Source organism: Meriones unguiculatus, chromosome 5 (genome assembly GCF_030254825.1).
Source record: "Meriones unguiculatus strain TT.TT164.6M chromosome 5, Bangor_MerUng_6.1, whole genome shotgun sequence".
In the NCBI taxonomy this organism is placed as follows: Eukaryota; Metazoa; Chordata; class Mammalia; order Rodentia; family Muridae; genus Meriones; species Meriones unguiculatus.
In genome coordinates, this window is record NC_083353.1 from 109,964,769 (window position 1) to 109,983,441 (window position 18,673).

General features: G+C 53.0%; 1 protein-coding gene across 3 annotated transcripts in view; it reads left to right on the top strand.

Moving 5' to 3' along the window:
* Nucleotides 1-18,343, top strand: part of Cacna2d4 (calcium voltage-gated channel auxiliary subunit alpha2delta 4) — a 102,303-nt gene extending 83,960 nt beyond the window's left edge. For 2 of the 3 annotated variants that reach the window (XM_021650565.2, XM_021650566.2), the window contains 12 exons: nt 4,480-4,541; nt 5,478-5,522; nt 5,646-5,708; nt 10,623-10,693; nt 11,072-11,147; nt 11,592-11,644; nt 12,116-12,168; nt 12,464-12,484; nt 13,842-13,959; nt 15,384-15,496; nt 15,695-15,777; nt 16,710-18,343. In XM_021650565.2, the coding sequence (XP_021506240.2) occupies nt 4,480-4,541; nt 5,478-5,522; nt 5,646-5,708; nt 10,623-10,693; nt 11,072-11,147; nt 11,592-11,644; nt 12,116-12,168; nt 12,464-12,484; nt 13,842-13,959; nt 15,384-15,496; nt 15,695-15,777; nt 16,710-16,814 (863 nt within the window). In that variant the 3' untranslated portion in view covers nt 16,815-18,343. The remainder of the gene's footprint in view (nt 1-4,479; nt 4,542-5,477; nt 5,523-5,645; nt 5,709-10,622; nt 10,694-11,071; nt 11,148-11,591; nt 11,645-12,115; nt 12,169-12,463; nt 12,485-13,841; nt 13,960-15,383; nt 15,497-15,694; nt 15,778-16,709) is intronic. The other variant, XM_060384030.1, reaches the window with a different exon arrangement.
* Nucleotides 18,344-18,673: the final 330 nt, after the last annotated feature.

Sequence of the window (18,673 nt, forward strand, 5' to 3'; positions counted from 1 at the left end):
TTAGCCTTCATCTATGGCAGGTCCTTCACAAACCAAGGTCAAGGCCTAAGATGGGGACCAAAATGGCCCAACGGTAAGAGAAGCTCTCTTAACTACCCCAGGGAAGCCACTCAGCAAGGTTTCCTGCCCTTGCCGCTTTGCATGTTTCTCCTCATCAAAAATTCTGGGCAGATGCAGCCGCACAACAGGTAGCTCAGGAGGAGACTCGGGGAGATTGTCATTCCAGGCGCTAGGTGAATCTGCCAAGAACCTCCCGTCCCTAGAGTCCGCCACCGCGGCGGAACAGGGATGCTGGGCCTGAAGGCTGAGCTCTGTTGAATGTGCTGTGACAGGGCCACTGCCTGGGAGTATGAGCTGCTGACAGGGCAGATCTGTGACTGAAGATGCCCTGTGCCCCTTGCTGTCCTTCCGCTTCTGGATCAGCAGCAGAACCTTCCTACCAGAAAGAAGGTCCGTTCTGCTGCTCACTTAAATCTCCCATTTCTCCGTGGATTACTAAGGAGCTTGGGGCACACAGATAAATCTCTAAGGTGGCAGGTCAGTGTGAGTGATGGAGTCGGCCCCCATAGAGGAGGAGGAGTCTGGGAAGGTCTGAACCTCGCAGGCAGGGAAACGAGATCACCATGAACTTGCCTCCCAGTCAAGTGCTGACATTTATGTACTTAGCCCAGGAAACATTTGTTGAACGCTGTTATATGCCAGCGTGACTCGAGACCTAAGAATCAGAGCTGAATCTGCTTGCCCTCTATAACTCAGACCCGTGTGGTGAGGCATCAACCGGATAAACCAATTGTGTCACGTAGAAAATAAAGCAGCAAAGAGGAAAAAGAGAGAGCAAATGATGGGGGGGGAGGTAAAGGGAGAAAGGGGAGGGAACAAATGGACGAGGGAGGGGAGGGGAGAGGGAGAGGGAGGGAAGAAAAGAGGAGAGGGGCAAAGGGGGAGGAAGAGAGAGGGGGAAGAGAGGGAGAGGGAAGGGGAAAAAAGAAGGGAGAGGGAAGGAGGAAAGGGGGAGAGAGAGAAAAGGGAGAGAGAGGAAGCGAGGGAAGGAGGGAAAGAGGGGGAGAAAGGGAAGGAAATGGGAGAGAGAGAGCAAACGATGGTGGAGAAGATTGCTTTATCTGTGGAGGCCAAGAAAATCTCTGCCAGGTTGTGAGGTCTAAGATGATTTTATAGAGTTGAGATCTGATTATATCAACCAGCCATGTAGAGTTCTAGGGTAAGAGCATTCCAGAAAGAGAAAACCGATGCAATGTCCTGGAGTAGAATAAGCTGGCCACGTTTGGGAAACACAACGAATCAGGCTGAAACCAAAGACACCAACAAGGCTGCCTCATGGGGTTTTCGGGGATCTAAATTTTGCTCTAAATGGAAATGTGGAATGAGGTCAAGTAAAGAAATGATGGGGTTTGACCTTCTGATCACTGTGGTCACATGGATCACAGAAAGGCCAGAGTGGGAAGCTGGGACCCCAGAGGCATATTGCAAGAGAATGTTGGCCTGGTTGCAGCCGTCACAGCAGAAATAAGCAGAGTGAATACTCATTTCTATATGTAGTCCCAGAAGCAAGGTCTCTGGAACCAGGTGAACCCAGAGAAACGACAGCCATGGGAAAGAGTGAGCCTTGAAAGGCAGACAACGCAAGGAGACCAGATCTCAGGTCGAGAGTGGGGTCGGCTCTGCACACGAGAAAATGCTTGTGGTTGCTCACAGGGACATAGGGGCTGAGGAGGCTACCGGAATATACCAAATTCTGCAATGGAGAGACAGCTGGCCTCGTAGAATCTGGAGGTGGAACCACTAGTCTGCCCTCCTAGCCCACGTTTCTACCCAAGGAGCCCTGAAGCCTGGCTATCACTGCGGGAGAACCAAACCCTACCTTCTCCAGACTTCACGTATTAGTCATGAAGCCTTCTCCAGCTTGGAAGCTGCTGGGACCCTTTGACCACTGGAGCCCAAGGAGGAAGTCAATAAACTTGTCCCTTCCATCCCAAGGGGTTGACTGTGGTCAGCATCAGCACCACGGGCCCCTGCTAGCGCCTAGAAGCAGGCCCAGCCTTGTTTCTGCAGGTGAAGGAAATCTGTGTGCCGTGAGCAGCTAAAGCAATCCTCAGTGAGAAAGGGCAAAAGGGGGGCCCACGCACCCTCAAAGAAAACGGTGAGAGGCGAGGCCCACTGCCCTTGCTGGGACAGAGAGCTTTCCAGCTCGGGATGGTGTGAGGTGTCTGTGTTTCTCATGGATCTGCCTGCCCTCCCCCCACCTCCTCCTTTAAGCCAGTTGGACCTTCAAGCCCAGCTGTCCCTTTCACAGACATTTTCTAGACCGGCCTCAGAAGTCCTGAGACGGTGAGGAAAACTGTGAGGGAGAGGAGGGGCCTTCTGAGACCTCGGTTTTTCTCCACTGCAAACTCACTAGCTGTATGGCTGTACTGTCCGACGTGGAAGTTGCCCCGTATTTACATTAAGATGAAATAATATTAACAATTCAGGCCCTCAGTCTCACAAACCACAGGTGGAGTTTCCAGCAGTCATGGGTAATTGGGGGCCACAGTTCGAGACAGGACAGGTGTGGGACATCTCCATCATCCTATAAAACCCATCTACATGGAGAGGCTTATGGGTCAGGGGCTACTCGGACCTCTCGGACCTGTTGTCATAAGATATGCCCTCCAGGATGTTCTGGCCTAGAATCCAGCCCTTGTACCTTCTGTCCCCTTAGCCTCAACAGTGGCAGCGGTACAGGTTTGTAATCACAGCTACTCAAGAGGCTGAGACAGACACATCGCAAGTTCAAGGCTAGTCCAGGCAACACAGCAAACCCCTGTTCAAAATGAAAAACAGCCAGGCATGGTGGGGGTGCTCGCCTGTAATTCCAGCACTCGGGGAGGCAGAGGCAGGTGGATCTCTGTGAGTTCGAGGCCAGCCTGGTCTTCCAAGGGAGTCCAGTATAGCCAAGGCAACACAGAGAAACGGAATCTTGAAAAAAAATACAATAAAATAAAAACTAAAAAACATAAAAAGTCTGGGGATGCAGCTTAGCAGCAATGACAATCTCGACTTATTACCAGAACCGGATTGTGGTGTTGGAAAAGCCAGTATTATAGCCGCTCTGGCTGGAACTCTGTGGACATGACTATTCCCTAATTTCCTTCCCGTTAAACCTCCCAGGCTCGTACCAGGCTGGATTCACATCTGTAAGAAAAGATGCAGGTCTAGCCTCTTATGCCATACTGGGACACAAGCGCATAGTGGAAGAGTCGCCAGGCACTGGAATCAGAACAGGGCGTTGAGTGACTTTCGAATTTCTTAGGCAGGTGGCATAATGACGGAGAAGCCAATCGTGTGCTCAGTGTGCATGAGAGGGCTGCCCACGTGCTGCAGGCCATTTTGGCTGCCAGGCCTCCCACCCAGATACAGAGGGAAGAACTCAGAGCTACGCCTTACAGGCTCAGGGCCCCAGACCGCAGCTAGGCTTGCTACCTCCTGGCTGGCAACTTAGCCGAGCCACGGAACCTCTACACAGCTTCCGTTCTCTCTCAGCCCGTGGAGTCTAAATGAGGCTAGTGCCAGTCTGTGAAGAATTAGACACCCTCATGCCTGCAAAGCTGCCTGACTCACCCAAAGCACCCAGAATGCCTTTAATATCATTCCAGATGCTAAGAAGTTGGCCTACTTCGGAGACTCTCTATTCAGCATAGCCTGCCTTTTCTTTCTGTTCTTTGGCCCCAAGTTCTCCTGTCGCTCTTTGTCCCAGATTTCTCTTAGGATGTGAGTGCCCCCTTGGGTTCTCCAGACCTATTTGGGAATCAAAGAGGCAGATGGCTCTTGTGATGGGAGGCATCAGAAGGGAAGCATCTGGGCGCTAATGGCACTCCTGGTCCCCAGGAAATGGCCTTGCAAATGGGTGGTCTGTGACTCGGCCTTCGGCAGCTCAGCTTTCTTCCCCGTGCGCCTAACGGGGACCTCGTTTACCGAGGATGCTACACCAGGACTGAGACCCACGACGCCTGTGAGTTGCTAGACTCACAGAGGCCTTCATTCCAGACTCAATTTGCTACTTGTGGTTCCATGATCTTACACAAACTGTGCTCTCCCCAGACTCTTTTTTTCACCTGTGTCAAGGGGAGAAGAGCCACACAGTGAGTGTGCCTTGCCCTCCCAGGGACCCAAGAGGAAACCATCCTTACGGTTGTCTGGCCTTAGAGCCTTACCTTTCTTGGGCATCTCTTGGCACAGCCTTTCCCAACAGGGAGACTCCACTGGCCTGGATTTTCTCTCCCACTAGACTCCTTCTCCCAAAGGCCCTAGATTCTCCTTGCCAATGACTCAGCCAGTGTTCCCCCCTGCCCTTCTGCCTCTCCTCTCAGCCCCACTGAGAATCTTCCTCTCTTTAAGTGGATTCTGTTATTTTCTTTTCTCTGTCTCCTCCTTCCCCAAACATCCATCTGGCCTGGCCCTCTTCCTTCCTGGTCCTGGCAGCTGTGGGCATCCAGATGCAAGCAGATTACCTCCAGAGTCAGTTCTGGGCAGCCATGCAACAGGTAGGTGCCTGGGGACTCAGAAGAGGGTGGGGGACTCAACAAGCCATCCATAGGAATGGACTGTCCCCACAGCCTGGCCCGTCAGTCCCACAGGAGACACCCCTATTTTATTTCAACCTTCTCTGACCTTTCCCGAACCCCGAATATTGTCTCTGTCCTCCCCACCCCCTGCCAACCCCAGTGTCCTGTCCTTGATTAGACCGAAGGCAGAGGGTAGAACAGTACCATTGCTGTTGCTCCCGAACCACCCTAGCCTTGCCTGCTACTGAGGAAGGAAGAGCTTCAGTCTGTCTCTCCCTCCAAGACCAAGGCCCTGTCTGCTATCCAGGCTCCTGAGAACTTTCCCTGGCCCTGTCATCTGTACACACACACACACACACACACACCAGGAGCTGTCACTGCCATGCAGGTGGCCCATGTTTGTCCTCGGAAGAGCACAGCCTGCCGCTCAGTACCCTGTCTGCTGCGGCACGCCCACATGTATACACACGCCTGGCACATGGAGCGTGCCCTCGTGTACTGACTGCATCTCCCACAGGCAGGTCCTCCACGCACAACAGGCACTCCACAAATGGACCACACGGTGTACATACACAATCACACCTGCCACGGACAGACCACCCACATGTAAGACACAGCCCACAGGCATCCACATACAACACATGCTTCAGATCCCTGGCACACCACACGTATACAGATACACGCCTGCACACAGAACATACATGCCTACCACATGTATACCACACGTAAAATGTGTTCAGATACTCCGCATACACACCACACATAAACCTACCTGTATCACATGTGCATTGTGTAGATACGTGTATACATACACACGTACCTCATACTTGACGCCACATATAGGCACACACATACGCGAGTGTGCTTGCGCCCACGCAGGCGCACCCCGTTCACAGCGTCTCCTCTTCCTTCCAGTGCAGCACTGTAGAGGGGCCATGCCCGAAGAGCTGCGAGGACGCCGTAAGTTCTCCCCGAGAGCTCAGAGTCCTGTGTCTCTCTCTGGACTGTTTCTCCCCCAAACGCCTCCTTCCTGCCTCCAGCAATGGCCCTGGCTATGACCTCCTGTCCTGGCTTCTCCCACAGGATCTGGACTGCTTCGTCGTAGACAACAATGGCTTCATTCTGATCTCAGAGAGACCCCAAGAGGTAAGGGACGGAGGAGCCACTCAATAAGAACACTGCCCAGAGAGGACGGGGCTGCGCTGCCTCCGTGTGTGCTGGCCCCTCCCCCTCACAACCATGAGGGACTTTTGAGCCTGAAGTATTCCTCCTGCCTGCATCTTGCCCTCCTCTATCCATCCCCTCATCCCTTTCTACCACCGTGGTAGCCAGAGGGACTTTCCCCACCTCTGTGTTCCTCTTTAGCTATTTCACTCTAGCCAGCCAGCCAGGGCACCCGTAGGCTAACAAGGACATGGGAGCCATTCTTGCCTCACACAGTAGCCTGCCCTTCCTCCAGCCACCCACTCAGACAGAAGAGGAAGCCACGATGGGAATTTTATATCTGCTCAGCCACAAATCAGACCCTAAAATTAGCCAGGAATTATACTTTAAAAGAAGCCTGTTCAGCCAGGGACTAAACCTGAACATATCCACCTGAGCCAGCTCCTTGACCGAAGCCTGAAGTTCTGGTAATCTCTGAGAGGAACTTCCAGAAGGCATGTGTTCAGGTCAGCTATCGGCTTCCAAGATCTGTTGTGACTCAGTTTCCTCCCCCTTGAAAGCCAGCGGCTGGACCACCTTATGTAAGGATTCAACCCCAAGCTGGATCGGCAGAGTTGCCAGGATCTGAGATGACACCGACCAGGGTCATAGCTGAGGAGTCTCTGTCACCCCAAAGCCATACTGTTTCCTCAGGCACGTGAGGCTGAGGGTCCATGGAAATTGTCAGAACATGATAGGGAGTTGAGCTATAGCACCAGGAGTCTAGGCACAGATAGAAGCCCAAGAGAAAGCACTATGGACCCGGCTCCCTGGGGACAGTTCTCTTTTGTTTTGGTTTGGTTTTGGCTTTTTGTTTGTTTGGTTTTTGTTTTCTGGTTTTTTGAGACAGGGTTTCTCTGTGTAGCCTTGGCTGTCCTAGAATTCACTCTGTAGACCAAGCTAGCCTCGAACTCAGAGATCTGCCTGCCTCTGCCTCCTGAGTGCTGGGATTAAAGGTGTGCCCCCACCACTGGTCAGGCACGACAGTTCTTAAATAACATGCAGCAAGAGCTGAGATGAGAAAGCTGCTTTTGCTGTTTCCTCCGACTGGAAAGGCCTGGTTGTCAATCAGGACACTGCCAGAACTCTGGCCAATCATTATTCCTGGTGCCTGGGTGATGCTTTGGCCTCTTTCCTTTCCCTGTCCCCTCCCACACACACCCTTTATAGGCCATTGTGTCAGAAAACAAAAGTTGACTCTGGCTGAAGAAGCCTAAGGACCGCAGAGCGTCTCAGTCACCCATACCCTAGTCCCCCTGCCATATGACCCATGACGGTGGGTCCTGGTCTCTTGTCAAGTGGCTCAAGGGTCTGAAGTCTGCCCGGAGCCTGAGGAGTAGCAGAGGGAGTCAGGTGGCTTGGTCAGGCAAGGTAAGATTACAGCCAGGCCCAAGAGTGTACCAGAGCATGGGCAGTGGGGACCATGGAGGGGCAGAGAGCTTTCGGGGGCATCAGCCTTGTTAGTCAGTGGTCTCTGATGGCAACTGAACAAGAGCTGAGACACAAGACGCATGGGTGAGCAGGCACCATTTCAACAGGATCTGCTATGGATACTGAAACATCTCATGTAATGTTCATGAGCTTGAAATATTAATGGCCTTTTGATTTTTTTCCCCCTAACCATTTGAAAACAAAAAAGGCCATTCTTTGAACAAGAACCCACGTGAGCCCCCAATAGGCCAGATGGAGTGCACAGCTCTACCTTACCAGTCTTTGCTCCCCAGCCCAGATCACCTGAGACAGGCAGCATGTCAGTGAGGGAGAGCCCAGGGTCCTTGAATGACACATTGGGTTGCTTTGCCCCCATTCTAGCTCATGAATTGTAATCCTGGGACACGGCAGAATCAGCCGGTTTGTTCTGAGACTCATATCTGATGCGACATACATTTTCATTCTCTATTTTAAGTAGTTAGCTTATGTGCCTTCATTTTCTCGAGTGCTGTATTATCTTATGTTTTGCATAGGCTTACGAGCTATTCCGAATCCTTTATGAAATTAAGCAGAGTATAAATGAAACTAGCTTCTGGAGGCTTCTGCCAGTTCCAAGACACACGCACGCACGCACGCACACGCACACGCACACGCACACGAACACGCACAAACCCCTGCAATGAACAACCATGACCAGAGCCTGTGTGATGCTATGGGGTAGAGACATGTCTTGTTATCTGTGATAGTTAGTGGCCTCAGAGCAGCTTTGTCTGCGGCACATATCGAGGGTACAAGTCCCTATCCCCTGGTGGCCATCCTGAGTCCTTCAATACCCTTGTCCAGGTTGCTCTATCACTACTCAAAAGAGTTCTTATGCACTTGGCTGGGTCTCATAGAATTACAGCCAGCCCTGGAAGCCAAGCACTGACCCCTGGGTTAGCTCTAGGATTCATGTCAAGACCGGAGCTGCAGCTCCTTGACAGAGCTCAGTATTTCTTTCCTCATCTGGACAAGCTGTAAGCTGAGCTGTCCTGGATGGTGAGGCCACCAGATCCAAAGGCCTGGAGCACAGATAGGAGCGCATCAGTGAACATTCGATGGGCAGCCACACAGCAAGCAAGGTAGCCCCGCATCAATCCCCACAGGCAGGGATTGACTCCCAACTAAATCCTTTCCTGCCTAAGCCATCCACTGGATTCCAGGCTCCAGGGCAAATCTCATAGGACCTTGACCCCATCCCAAACTCACACCAAACGAAACACAGGCAAGCGTAGGCCTTTGGATCTTCCAGAGCTCTGCCAGTAGGTGGGCCGTGCTATGCCTGGGTAATCTCTGGTGCAGGCTGCCTTTAAAGTCCCCCCTCCCCCCGCCCGCCAGCACTTTCCCTGGTATAGCCACGTGTTAAAAATCTGGGTCCTGCAGTGAGAAGGGACCCAAAATCCACATTGGAACCTTCCCTTTGTAGGTCCAGAATTTCTATCTGAGGCACTACTTCATTTGGATAAAGGCAAACAGGAACTGTATCCATTAGGAAAGTTGTCTCTGTTGCTTCGGCTTAAGCATATCACAGGTTAAATCATAGATAAAATCAGCCTAGGCCTAGCATGGCTTCCTGAAGGCCCCAGATATCCCCATCCTCAAGATGGCATCATAGCAAGGGGAACTCTTGCCTTCTAGACTACTTCCCAAACAGGAGGGCAACAGTGGCGTTCAGGTGCCCCCTAATACAGTCCTCTCACTTTAAGTAGATTCCCAGAAGTCCTCATCTGGGCTTTGCACCATTTCATTGGCTAGCCCTCAGTACATGGGTTTCTGGGAAGTGTAGTCTTTTTGTGGACCACATTGTCACCACTGTTGCAGTCAAGCTCCCTTAATAAGGGAGAGTGGATATTTTCTGCTGAAATGTTCCATGTTCCAAGGGCATGGCGTTTTGCTTGCAAAGGCAGAAGTATTTTCCAGTGTCCAGTGTTTTGTTTTGTTTTTTGAGACAGGGTTTCTCTGTGTAGCCTTTGCTGTCCTGGACTCACTTTATAGATGAGGCTGGCCTCAAACTTACAGCAATCTGCCTGCCTCTGACTCCCTGAGTGCTGGGATTAAAGGTGTGCACCACCATGCCCAGCTCCCAAAAGTACTTTCTTACTGTCAGATCTCCCTCCTCAGAACTGGGCATTTAAACAACAGGGTTGGTGATGAATAAGCCTAGCATGAAAGCAGAGAATGGGATGGCCTTACAGGAATTTGCACCAGCCTTCCCTGGCACCTGGTCTTCCCTGGGAAGCAGGGTGCTTCCTGTCTTAAAGAATGTTCAGTTTCAGGTTATGCACACACACACACACATACACGCACATGCACACGCACACGCACACACCTTCAGTGAACAACCATGAATGAGCAGGGCCTGCGTAGGGTTGGGGGGTAAAGACTCGTCTCTGCATGGATCTTGGTATCCGGTCCTGGAAGAGGAACACATCCAGCCGCTGGAAGAGCGAAGAGCTGAGCAGAATCATCCAAGCTGCAGGGCCAATGAGAACTCCAGGCACCTTGGAGGATGCTGAGCAATAGTTGCACAAGCCCCCTGATCCTGACTGATGACATCATGAAGGGAGGAATGATTTGTGTATGTGTGTGTGTGTGTGTGTGTGTGTGTGTGTGTGCGCGCGCGCGCGTGCATGCTCACTTGCGTGTGTTATTTCTGGGGTGGGATGGCGAATGGCACTTTCCAAAACTCAACCTGTCTGATATTATTTTGGCAACAAACCCAGGGACAGGGAAAGTGATAAGTAGAGAAAGCGGAGAGGCCCAAAGTGAGCTTGAGCCGAGAGGTGAAAGACGAGTATATGCAGATACATATATAGAAAGACAATGTTTATGTGTGTATGGGTATATATATATATAATGATATACATATATATAATCGATGCAGAGGAGGGAGAGGGCATGGAGGGCAATGCCAGGCCTCCTACCCTCCTTGGCTGAAGAGGCCGGTATGACGGAAGCTCACAGCAGAGCTTGCCAAAAAACTATCTTTAACATCACACTGCCACTACTATCACAACCACCATTACCACTGCCACCACCATCATCAGTACACACACGCCATCACCACCACCACCATCACCATCGCTGTCACCATCATCACCCTCGCCACCCCGAGACACCCAACAACAAAAAAAAAAAAAGCACGTGCGACAAATGGCGGCCCACAAACTCATCTCCTTGAAAGTCCCGACTCTCGGGGATCGTTCGAAGGACCTCTGTACCAATTTTTGAGCCCCCTCTGGGTTGATTTCCCAGGTGGCTGCGATCGGATAGCAGCATGATTTAGAAAGCGTCGCGACGGGCAGTTGGGGGTGGGGGATGGGGCTATGGGGAAGAAGAGCGTCTACGGGGACAACCTGGTGGTAGCTCTAGCCCCTCCCCCCACAGATGGGAAGACTTCTGGGGGAAGTGGATGGCGCTCTCATGACGCAGCTCCTCAGCATGGGGGTGTTCAGCCGGTAAGTGGAATGCGCCTCTCCCTGGTTCTCAGACAGCCCTCAGTCTGACCTCAGGAGGCCCCAAAGATGCCTTCAGAAAGAGGCCAGAGACCAAAGTCAATCTAGGGATGGGTGTGAGGATGGGTGTGAGGATGTCTCTCCCTCAGAGAGACTCTTCAGCCTCCGCTCTGTGCTCTGAGGGAAACCGCAGGCCCAAACAGCAGGCATGCTATTTGTGCTCATGAAGCCATCCAGGCATGGCGGGGGGGGGGAAGGGGGGGAGACTTCTGGCTCACTGCTCTAACTTGGACCCCAGTCAGCACAAGCTCTGCCACCAAGGCCCCCAGGCCCGGGCATGGAGTGGTCTTGGCTTCGACATGGCTTGCTTCTGCCTTTCAGTGTGACCATGTACGACTACCAGGCCATGTGCAAGCCTCCGGATCATCACCACAGTGCAGCCCAGCCCCTGATCAGTGTGAGTGTCACCCCAGGCCTTCCCTCTACCGGGGCACACCCTCCGCCCCATACTTCAGGGTGTCACCTGGTCCCTGTTCTCATCCAGCCTCAGACCTTCTGGCTCAGGCTACTCAAGACTCTGTCCTGGTGTTCACCCCTTCCCCTGGGGCTGTAGGGCTGTCTTGTCCTGGTGGGTGGGACTGTGTGATAGTGGGGTCCAGGCCCTCAGAGCACGTCCTCAACCTCCCAGCCTGACGTTAAGATCTTCAGGGGTCCTCAGCACGGGCCCACCAGAGATGGGAAATAACCGGACACCTGAAGGGTTTGTCAAATCCTACTGTGAGGTGTCTGACCTGCAGAAGGAGGACTCTGCCCTGGTGAGCCTTCTGCAGGGACGGGCAGGTCGGGTCTGGAGGGTGGCTGTTACGGGGCATCCCCTGGTAATAGCTTTCCTCTCCTCCAGCCTCTCTCTGCCTTCTGGATGGTGGCCAGGTGGCTACTGCATGAGTTTCTGCTGTGAGTAGGGGTGAGATGGAGAACCACCCACGCCGGGAGGATTGGGGGTGGAGTCAGGGGAAAGGAGAGCTCCCTGTACCTGGGAACTGGATCATGAGGCTTGGATCAAAGAGGAGGTCTCCCTGTAGGTAGGGCAGGAATCTTGGGGTTTTGGTAGGGAGGGGGTCCCATGTGAAGAGACTCCCCTTTGGGGAAGGATCCAGTCATGGTTAGGGATGACAGGCAGGAGAGGGTACCCTTGCAAATGGAGACCGGAACATAAGGATATCTTCAAAAAGGGGCAGCCTATGGCCCGCCAGACAGCCTGGCTCCCTAGCCAAGGGAGGAGGGAGGCATGCAACTCCACCCTACACCTTCCTTCACTCATGCCTTCAAGCAGAAAAACAGGTTCCTGCAGGGGGGCAGCTAGATGCAGTGGCACCCCAAGAGCCACCCTGGCCAGCCCCCAAGACTGGGTCCTGTATCCCTCAGGTTCCTGCTAGAGTGGAGCGCTTGGGGATCTTGGCACGACAAAGGGTCAGAGGGTAAGTGCCAGGAGGCAGGCATGCGCAGTGCTTTGGCCAGCTCATCTGAAAGCTTTGGGGAGGGGTTGGGTGACAGCGAGGTGGGTGCGGAAGCCTTCATGCTCATAATCTCATCTCATCGCCTTCCCCTCCCCTCACTCCGGGCTCCCTCACCTCTGTGTGTGACGTCACATCACCTCTGATCCACCTTCGCTCCATGTGACATCATCACTGCCCCATGACATCTTGTCCTCGTGTGGTACTGTGCCTTTCCCGTGCCATGTCCAACCCTGTGGTGGGTTCATATCCCGGCCAGCCAAAGCTGTCTTCCATCACTGTAAGTAGCTCGGGCTGAGAGGTCCTGCCTTACCCCATCCATCCCCACTGCCGTGAAGCAGGGAGCTGGATGGGCTTGCCTTTAATTCTGTACTCTGGGAGTACAGAGTTTCTTTACCTTAGGACGATCCTTATGGGGGGGGGAGCCCTTAATGGTGCTTAAACTTTAAAGCACCATTTCTGGGAAGCAGGGAAACCTGGACCACAGCCTGCCTTGGGGAACAGCCATCTCCTCTTGAGAGGTTCCAATAATTAAAGGGAGGTGTGTCTTCTCAGGCAGTTGAGATGTCACCAGGTCACCCCAGAGAAGAAAGCAGTGGCACCCGTACCCAGGCAGCAGCCAGCCTTAGCGAGGCTCCGGGCTTGAGGGCGTGTCCTCCATGTTAACAAGTCCTTGCATGAAACTGTGCCTGTGGGCACAGTGCCCCCAAAAGACACTGACGCACTGAGCCAGACCCCACACAAAGCAAAGAAAAGCTTTGTCCCAGCTGCCGTTGACACCTGCCACCAGCCTAGGAAAGGGAGGACACCTGTTCTCTGTGAACCGAGACACACATGGCACTCGGGTTCCCCCACCCCTGTTCAATTTCTCTGCGTTCTGGACTCCCAAGTGGCCAGAAGGCTCCCACTGCCTTCTTGTTTGGCTTCCTCATAAACACGTCCCCTCCTTCCCCTCTGCCTCTCTAGCTACTAACCAGGGCAGGTCCTTGGGCTTGTGGTTCCTGTAGTTGGGCCCCTTCATGATTCCAGGCTGTGGTGGGAAGTCTCTCTCTCTCTCTCTCTCTCTCTCTCTCTCTCTCTCTCTCTCTCTCTCACATACACACACACACACACACACACACACACACACACACACAAACAAACACACACGTACCAGCATACCAGCAGCATACCGGTGCTTTTCTGGCCCTCGGGCACTGTTTAGCCTGCAGCCTGCCTCTCCTCTTAGCTTCACAGTCTGCGAGGGAAGCGTCTATGTCCAGGCATTGAGGAGGCCCGGGACTCTGCTCCTCACTCCTTGCATGACGTGACCTTGTGAAAGCCATGTCGTGCCTGCACCTCCGTTCCCAGGTGTTTGAAACGGCTGCTGCTGTCTTCCTTCCCTGCCTCCTTCGCTGCTGGGCCGTTGATGCCCTGGGACAGCGGCGTGACACAGTGGCGCCCACGGGTGCTCTGCAGATAAATCTCAGGAGCTCTGGGAAGGGCCACAGAGCGCCTCAGACCACTGTGCCTCCTGCTGAGTGCTGGTCACCGTAGCCAGGCCCTGGTAGCAAGCCAAAGGGCGCCACGCTTGTAGACGGGCTTCCTAAGGCCTTTGCGACGTGTGACAGCCCTCCTCTCATGCTCCTCTCCTGCAGCCCACAAGCATAAGAAACAGGACCTGCTGCACCCCTGTGACACGGAATACCTGGTGTTTGTACACCAGACCGCCATTCAGGAGGCCAACGGGATCATCGAGTGTGGGGCCTGCCAGAAGTAAGTCCCCAGGAAGCCAGGAAGCCCAGCCAGCTTGAAGGTCTCCACACTAGGAAAAGGGGTGTCACCTCAGAGAAGAGTCACTCTCCTCACTTCCCTGCTCTCCAGTACAGCAAACACCCAGGCTCAGGCAAAAAGAGGGGCATGCGCGTGGACAGCTTGGTGGTCCGCTTTAGGAGACACAGGGACAAGGGGTCCAGAGGCCACTTCGTGAGTCTCTCCGACTCCAAGGCCACCATGCCTCTCTCAAAAACCCTACAGGCTTGCTTCCCTTCTGCTGCGGCCAGACCAGCCACAGCAAGCTAGTGTCAGGGCCTTGCACGCTTACACCACAGGCCAGAAAAGAAGCAAGAAGTTCTGCCCTGTACAAACTGGCAGCTACATGTAGCGGGCTGTTCTCAGCAAATGCACAAGGTAGATTGGTGGGGCCTTGGCTTCTAGAACTGCCAGACTGGGGCATCGCCAGCCCAAGCCGAGAGTTTTTAGGCAGGACCCAGTCAGCCGAGCTCCTGGGGAGAAGCCCCTTGCTCCATCCAGACTGGCCCGGAAGACCAAGCCTGCTGACTTCCCACCCTAAACCTTGGAGGAACCAACCAGGACACTTCTGTCCCAACGCAGGAGGACAGTACCTCCAGGGAACTCCCTTAGCCAGTCTAGGCTTATGCCAGTTCTTTTGTAACCTCAGATTCTTGCATCAGACAGATCTCGATTTCCGTCTCTTCATCACGTGTCACATCTTAAGCGCGCACACAGCAGGCTTCCTGGGACTAGCACTATTGGCTTGCTTATCTCAAGAACTGAAAAAAAAAAAAAATTTTCATCAGGGCATGGTAGAGAGTAAGGGCTTCCCAGCAGACTCTGGTTCTGCTCCTTTCCACCTCTAGCATAACCTTAGGCAAGCTTATCTCCACGAGCCTGTTTGGTCCTGTGCAGAATGGGAACTATACCAAGTTCACATAACGGTGTAATGACCACACAGGAGTTCGTATGTGTGCTATCTACCTGTGCGTGTGCGTGTAACACTACCCACCCCGTACCAAAGTGCTTGGTGACTGCCTTTCACCGCTGTGTATATAAAACACCTGCCTGTCCAGTGCATTAAAGGCCTTTCCTTCCACCCCAAGCTGTGTATAGGAGCATTGTGCCACCTTGTGGCCAAGACCAGAACTGCAAGTTCTCTGGCTCTCAAGCAGAGACTCCTGTTTGCTGGGAATGGTGCCTGGTAATGAATGACAGCTCCTTCACCTTCACCGGACTTTTGGGAATAGAGGGTTGTGAAACCTTCCGTAAAAGTACTGGGCTATTGGCCCCAATGTGCCTGGGCCTGCATATCTTTCCCCATGCCCCAGAAGTTCTCTCTCCAAAACCCCTCTCCTGGTGGCTGCATTCCTACTATCCAGCACCCATCACCCTCTCTGCCGCAGGACATTTGTGATGCAACAGATTCCCAGCAGCAACCTGCTCCTGCTAGTGACAGACAGTACCTGTGACTGCAGCGCCTACTCTCCTATCCTCCAGGAGGCCACAGAAGTCAAATATATCCTTTCCACCCTCCGTGGGGGAGGGGAGGAGGTTGTGGAGAAGCTCAGATTTGGGGTGCCGAGTCGAGCCTTTCACCATCCTCCCTTGCTTACGGCACTATGATTTGTGGGCCAGCCCCAGAGGGTGGTGGGGGTGTGGAGGAGCTACCCACCCTGAACTGTGGAGCGGTGTACCTTGACAGTGAGCTCTGCACATAACGCCTCAGTCAAGTGTGACAGGATGCGCTCCCAGAAGCCCCGGCGACGACCAGGCTCCTGCCATGCCTTCCATCCAGAGGTGCGGGCTGCGAACTAAGGGTCTCCATACACACCGCCCCCCCGCCCTCCCCCAGGTTTTGTGCTGTGTGTGACTTCTTAAGATACGCTCGTTTCTGGATGCTGATAACGCAAGCGTCTGTCTCCGTCCTGCTGCAAGACCCCTGCATTCACCATTGTATGTAGTGTGTGACACAAGACATAGCGGGTGGTAGCAAGCAAGCGAGTTCCGGGTCAGCTTGGGGGGCGGGGAGGGGGGAGAAAGGTGAGAGGGAAGAGGAGCAGAGAGAAAGGAAGGAAGGGGAAAGAATGGAACAAAAGACTCGAGGGTATCTGGGCCTGGGGCCCACTAGGTTTCTCTTTAAATCTGTCCATCCTCACTCCTGCTACCTCAACGCTACTCGCCATGCTAAAGTGGCTAGTGACAGCAGTGATTGGCATTTATTTATTTTTTAAAGATTTACTTATTTATTTTACATGTATCGGTGCTCTATCTGTAACACCTGCACGGCAGAAGAGGGCATCAGATCCCAGTATGGATGGTTGTGAGCCGCCATGTAGTTGTTGGAAATTGAACTCAAAACCTCTGGAGGAGCAGACAGTGCTCTTAACCTCTGAGCCATCTCTCCAGCCTGCGATTGGTATTTATTAACCCTCGAGCTAGGCGCCTTACAACCCTGTCTCGGTTGGGTATGGCTGCCACAGACCACCTCCCTTAGATATGCTCCTGGAGAGGAGGGCTACTCCACACCATTGTGAGAGGAAGGCCCCAAAGGTCCAAAGGCCCCAAAGTAAGCCATTTCTACTGTCCCTAAAAAGAGAAAGTTTCTCCTCTGTGAGACCTCGAGGCTCCCAGGCTCTCAGTTCGTCTGCTGCTGCCACGCTGTGCATGCTAGTCCTTGGGTTGGGAGGGCCGCCTCTCTCCTCATGCCCCTTACCCCTCTGGCTTTACAGGAGAATGCTCAGGACTGTGGCGGTGCTTCAGACACTGTACCTTCGCTCCCTCTGCTCCTGCTATCGCTGTGGGCCTGGTTGCTTCTGCTCGAGCTTCTGTGGTGACCCCAGCCCATCTGACTCCCACAGAAGGGGGACCCTAAAAGAGACATTCTACAAAGTCACCATCTGATGAAGGCCCAGCTCATCAGATGGGCGTGCCCTCGGTTTCAGTCCTGGGCTACTGGTCTCTGCCTCTTAGAGATTGCAGGAAGGATCCCCACGGCTCTTCAGGGTGCAGGGTACCAGCCACCCCAAGCTTTCTACTCTTGTCTCTGCTTCAGGACTCCAACAAGAGCTCAAGTGGAAGAAGGAGAGAAGTTAGTTACTCCTGTTTACCAAAGGTCAGACCCAGTCAAAGGGCCGGCTGTTTCCCTGGCTGGTCCACTACAGAGCTGAGGAGTTCTGGGGGCTGGGACTGAATGGTGAGGCCCATGCAGAGGCTGTGGCAAGGACATGCTTGCTACAAGTGCAGGAGTCCTTGGGAAGGTACTTTCACCCATCACAGTGCAAGGAGGGTAGGCAGAAGGAAAGACAGGAAGATTCAGGGAGGAACCAGAAGGGAAGAAATGGAAAAGAAGCCGAGCATGGTGACACATGCCTTTAATCCCAGAATTTGAGAGGCAGAGGCAGGAAATCTCTGAGTGTGAGGCCAGCCTGGTCTATAAAATGAGTTCCTGACACAAGGGGAGAGGTACAAAGAGAAACCTTATCTTGAAAACAAACAAGAGAGAAAATTCAAGCTTGGAGAAGGAAAACTGGTTGTAAATCTTAGCTTCGTGAAGATACTACTTAATAGGCAATGTCCCTAGAGCTGTCTGGCACTGACAATATACTAACTGTTCTCACCCTAGCACCCAGCTTCACGGCTTGGAAGGTAGTTAAGGTTGGAGGTGTTTGCCCAGCCCAGGTGAGGTACCAAACTGTCACAGCTGTGCTTCTTCATGCTACCAAGACACAGTATGGTCAGGCATGGCAGAAGAGATCTTTCCCAATTGCCAGCAAAGCACCTGCCTTCCTTGCTTTGTCCTTTGTACTGATCTCTACTCCAACAGCACTGGGTCTCAAAAACAAGCACAGGCGGGAGGCCTCTTCACCCAACCAGGCAGAGCGTTTGGGAACCAGTTTATTGGCTGCCACAGAAGAGAAATGCTAAGTGTAAGATTCCAGGCAGCTCCTGGCCATGAGTCGTGGGGCTCTTGTGCCTGGTGCTGCTGAGGGACTAAGCTTTACAACATTGCCAGGGCAGTTAAAGAAAAGGCATGTCTGATAAACCGTCAGGTAAACTGATAATGCTGTCTCCATAAGCGAAAAGTCTCCCAAGGTTTGCCTGCCAGTCAGAACTCCATCAAGAGGCCAGCAGGTGGTAGCCTGGCTTAGGCTAAAGATCCAGCACCTTGACTTCAGGAGTGAAGCTGACACTCCGGCAATTTAAAAAGCAGGGTATGGCATCCTGGCATCTTTCCTCATTTGTGTGTCACCTTCAAGAGTAAGAGCTCAAGGATGCTGTTAGAAGCACTTCTCAGCCCCAGGAAATGTGCTATTGAGCTTGCCTGTTTTAATAGAACCAACTCAAATAAAAGGCTTCAACACTATTTTGTGATGCTGACTCAAGTTTTGATTCCAGGAACATAGGGGTGGACAGATCTTAAGGTCAGAGAAGCAAGGATAGGGTTAGGAGGGGCTCGATACAAAAAGAACAGAGCAAGGTGTTGGCAGAAACCATGCCAAGCTCAAGGGCAGGTTCAGAAAGTCTATGATGGACCCACACACCAGGAAGGCTGCAAAGCAGACTTCCTTTTTGCCATGTGGGACGGTGGCAAACGACAGAGCTGAGTAGGATGTGTATCTGCCCCTCAGTTCTTAGGCTGGTGTGGCCAAAGGACAGGAAGGAGGGTAGCTGGGTCACAAGGGCAGCCTAAGCC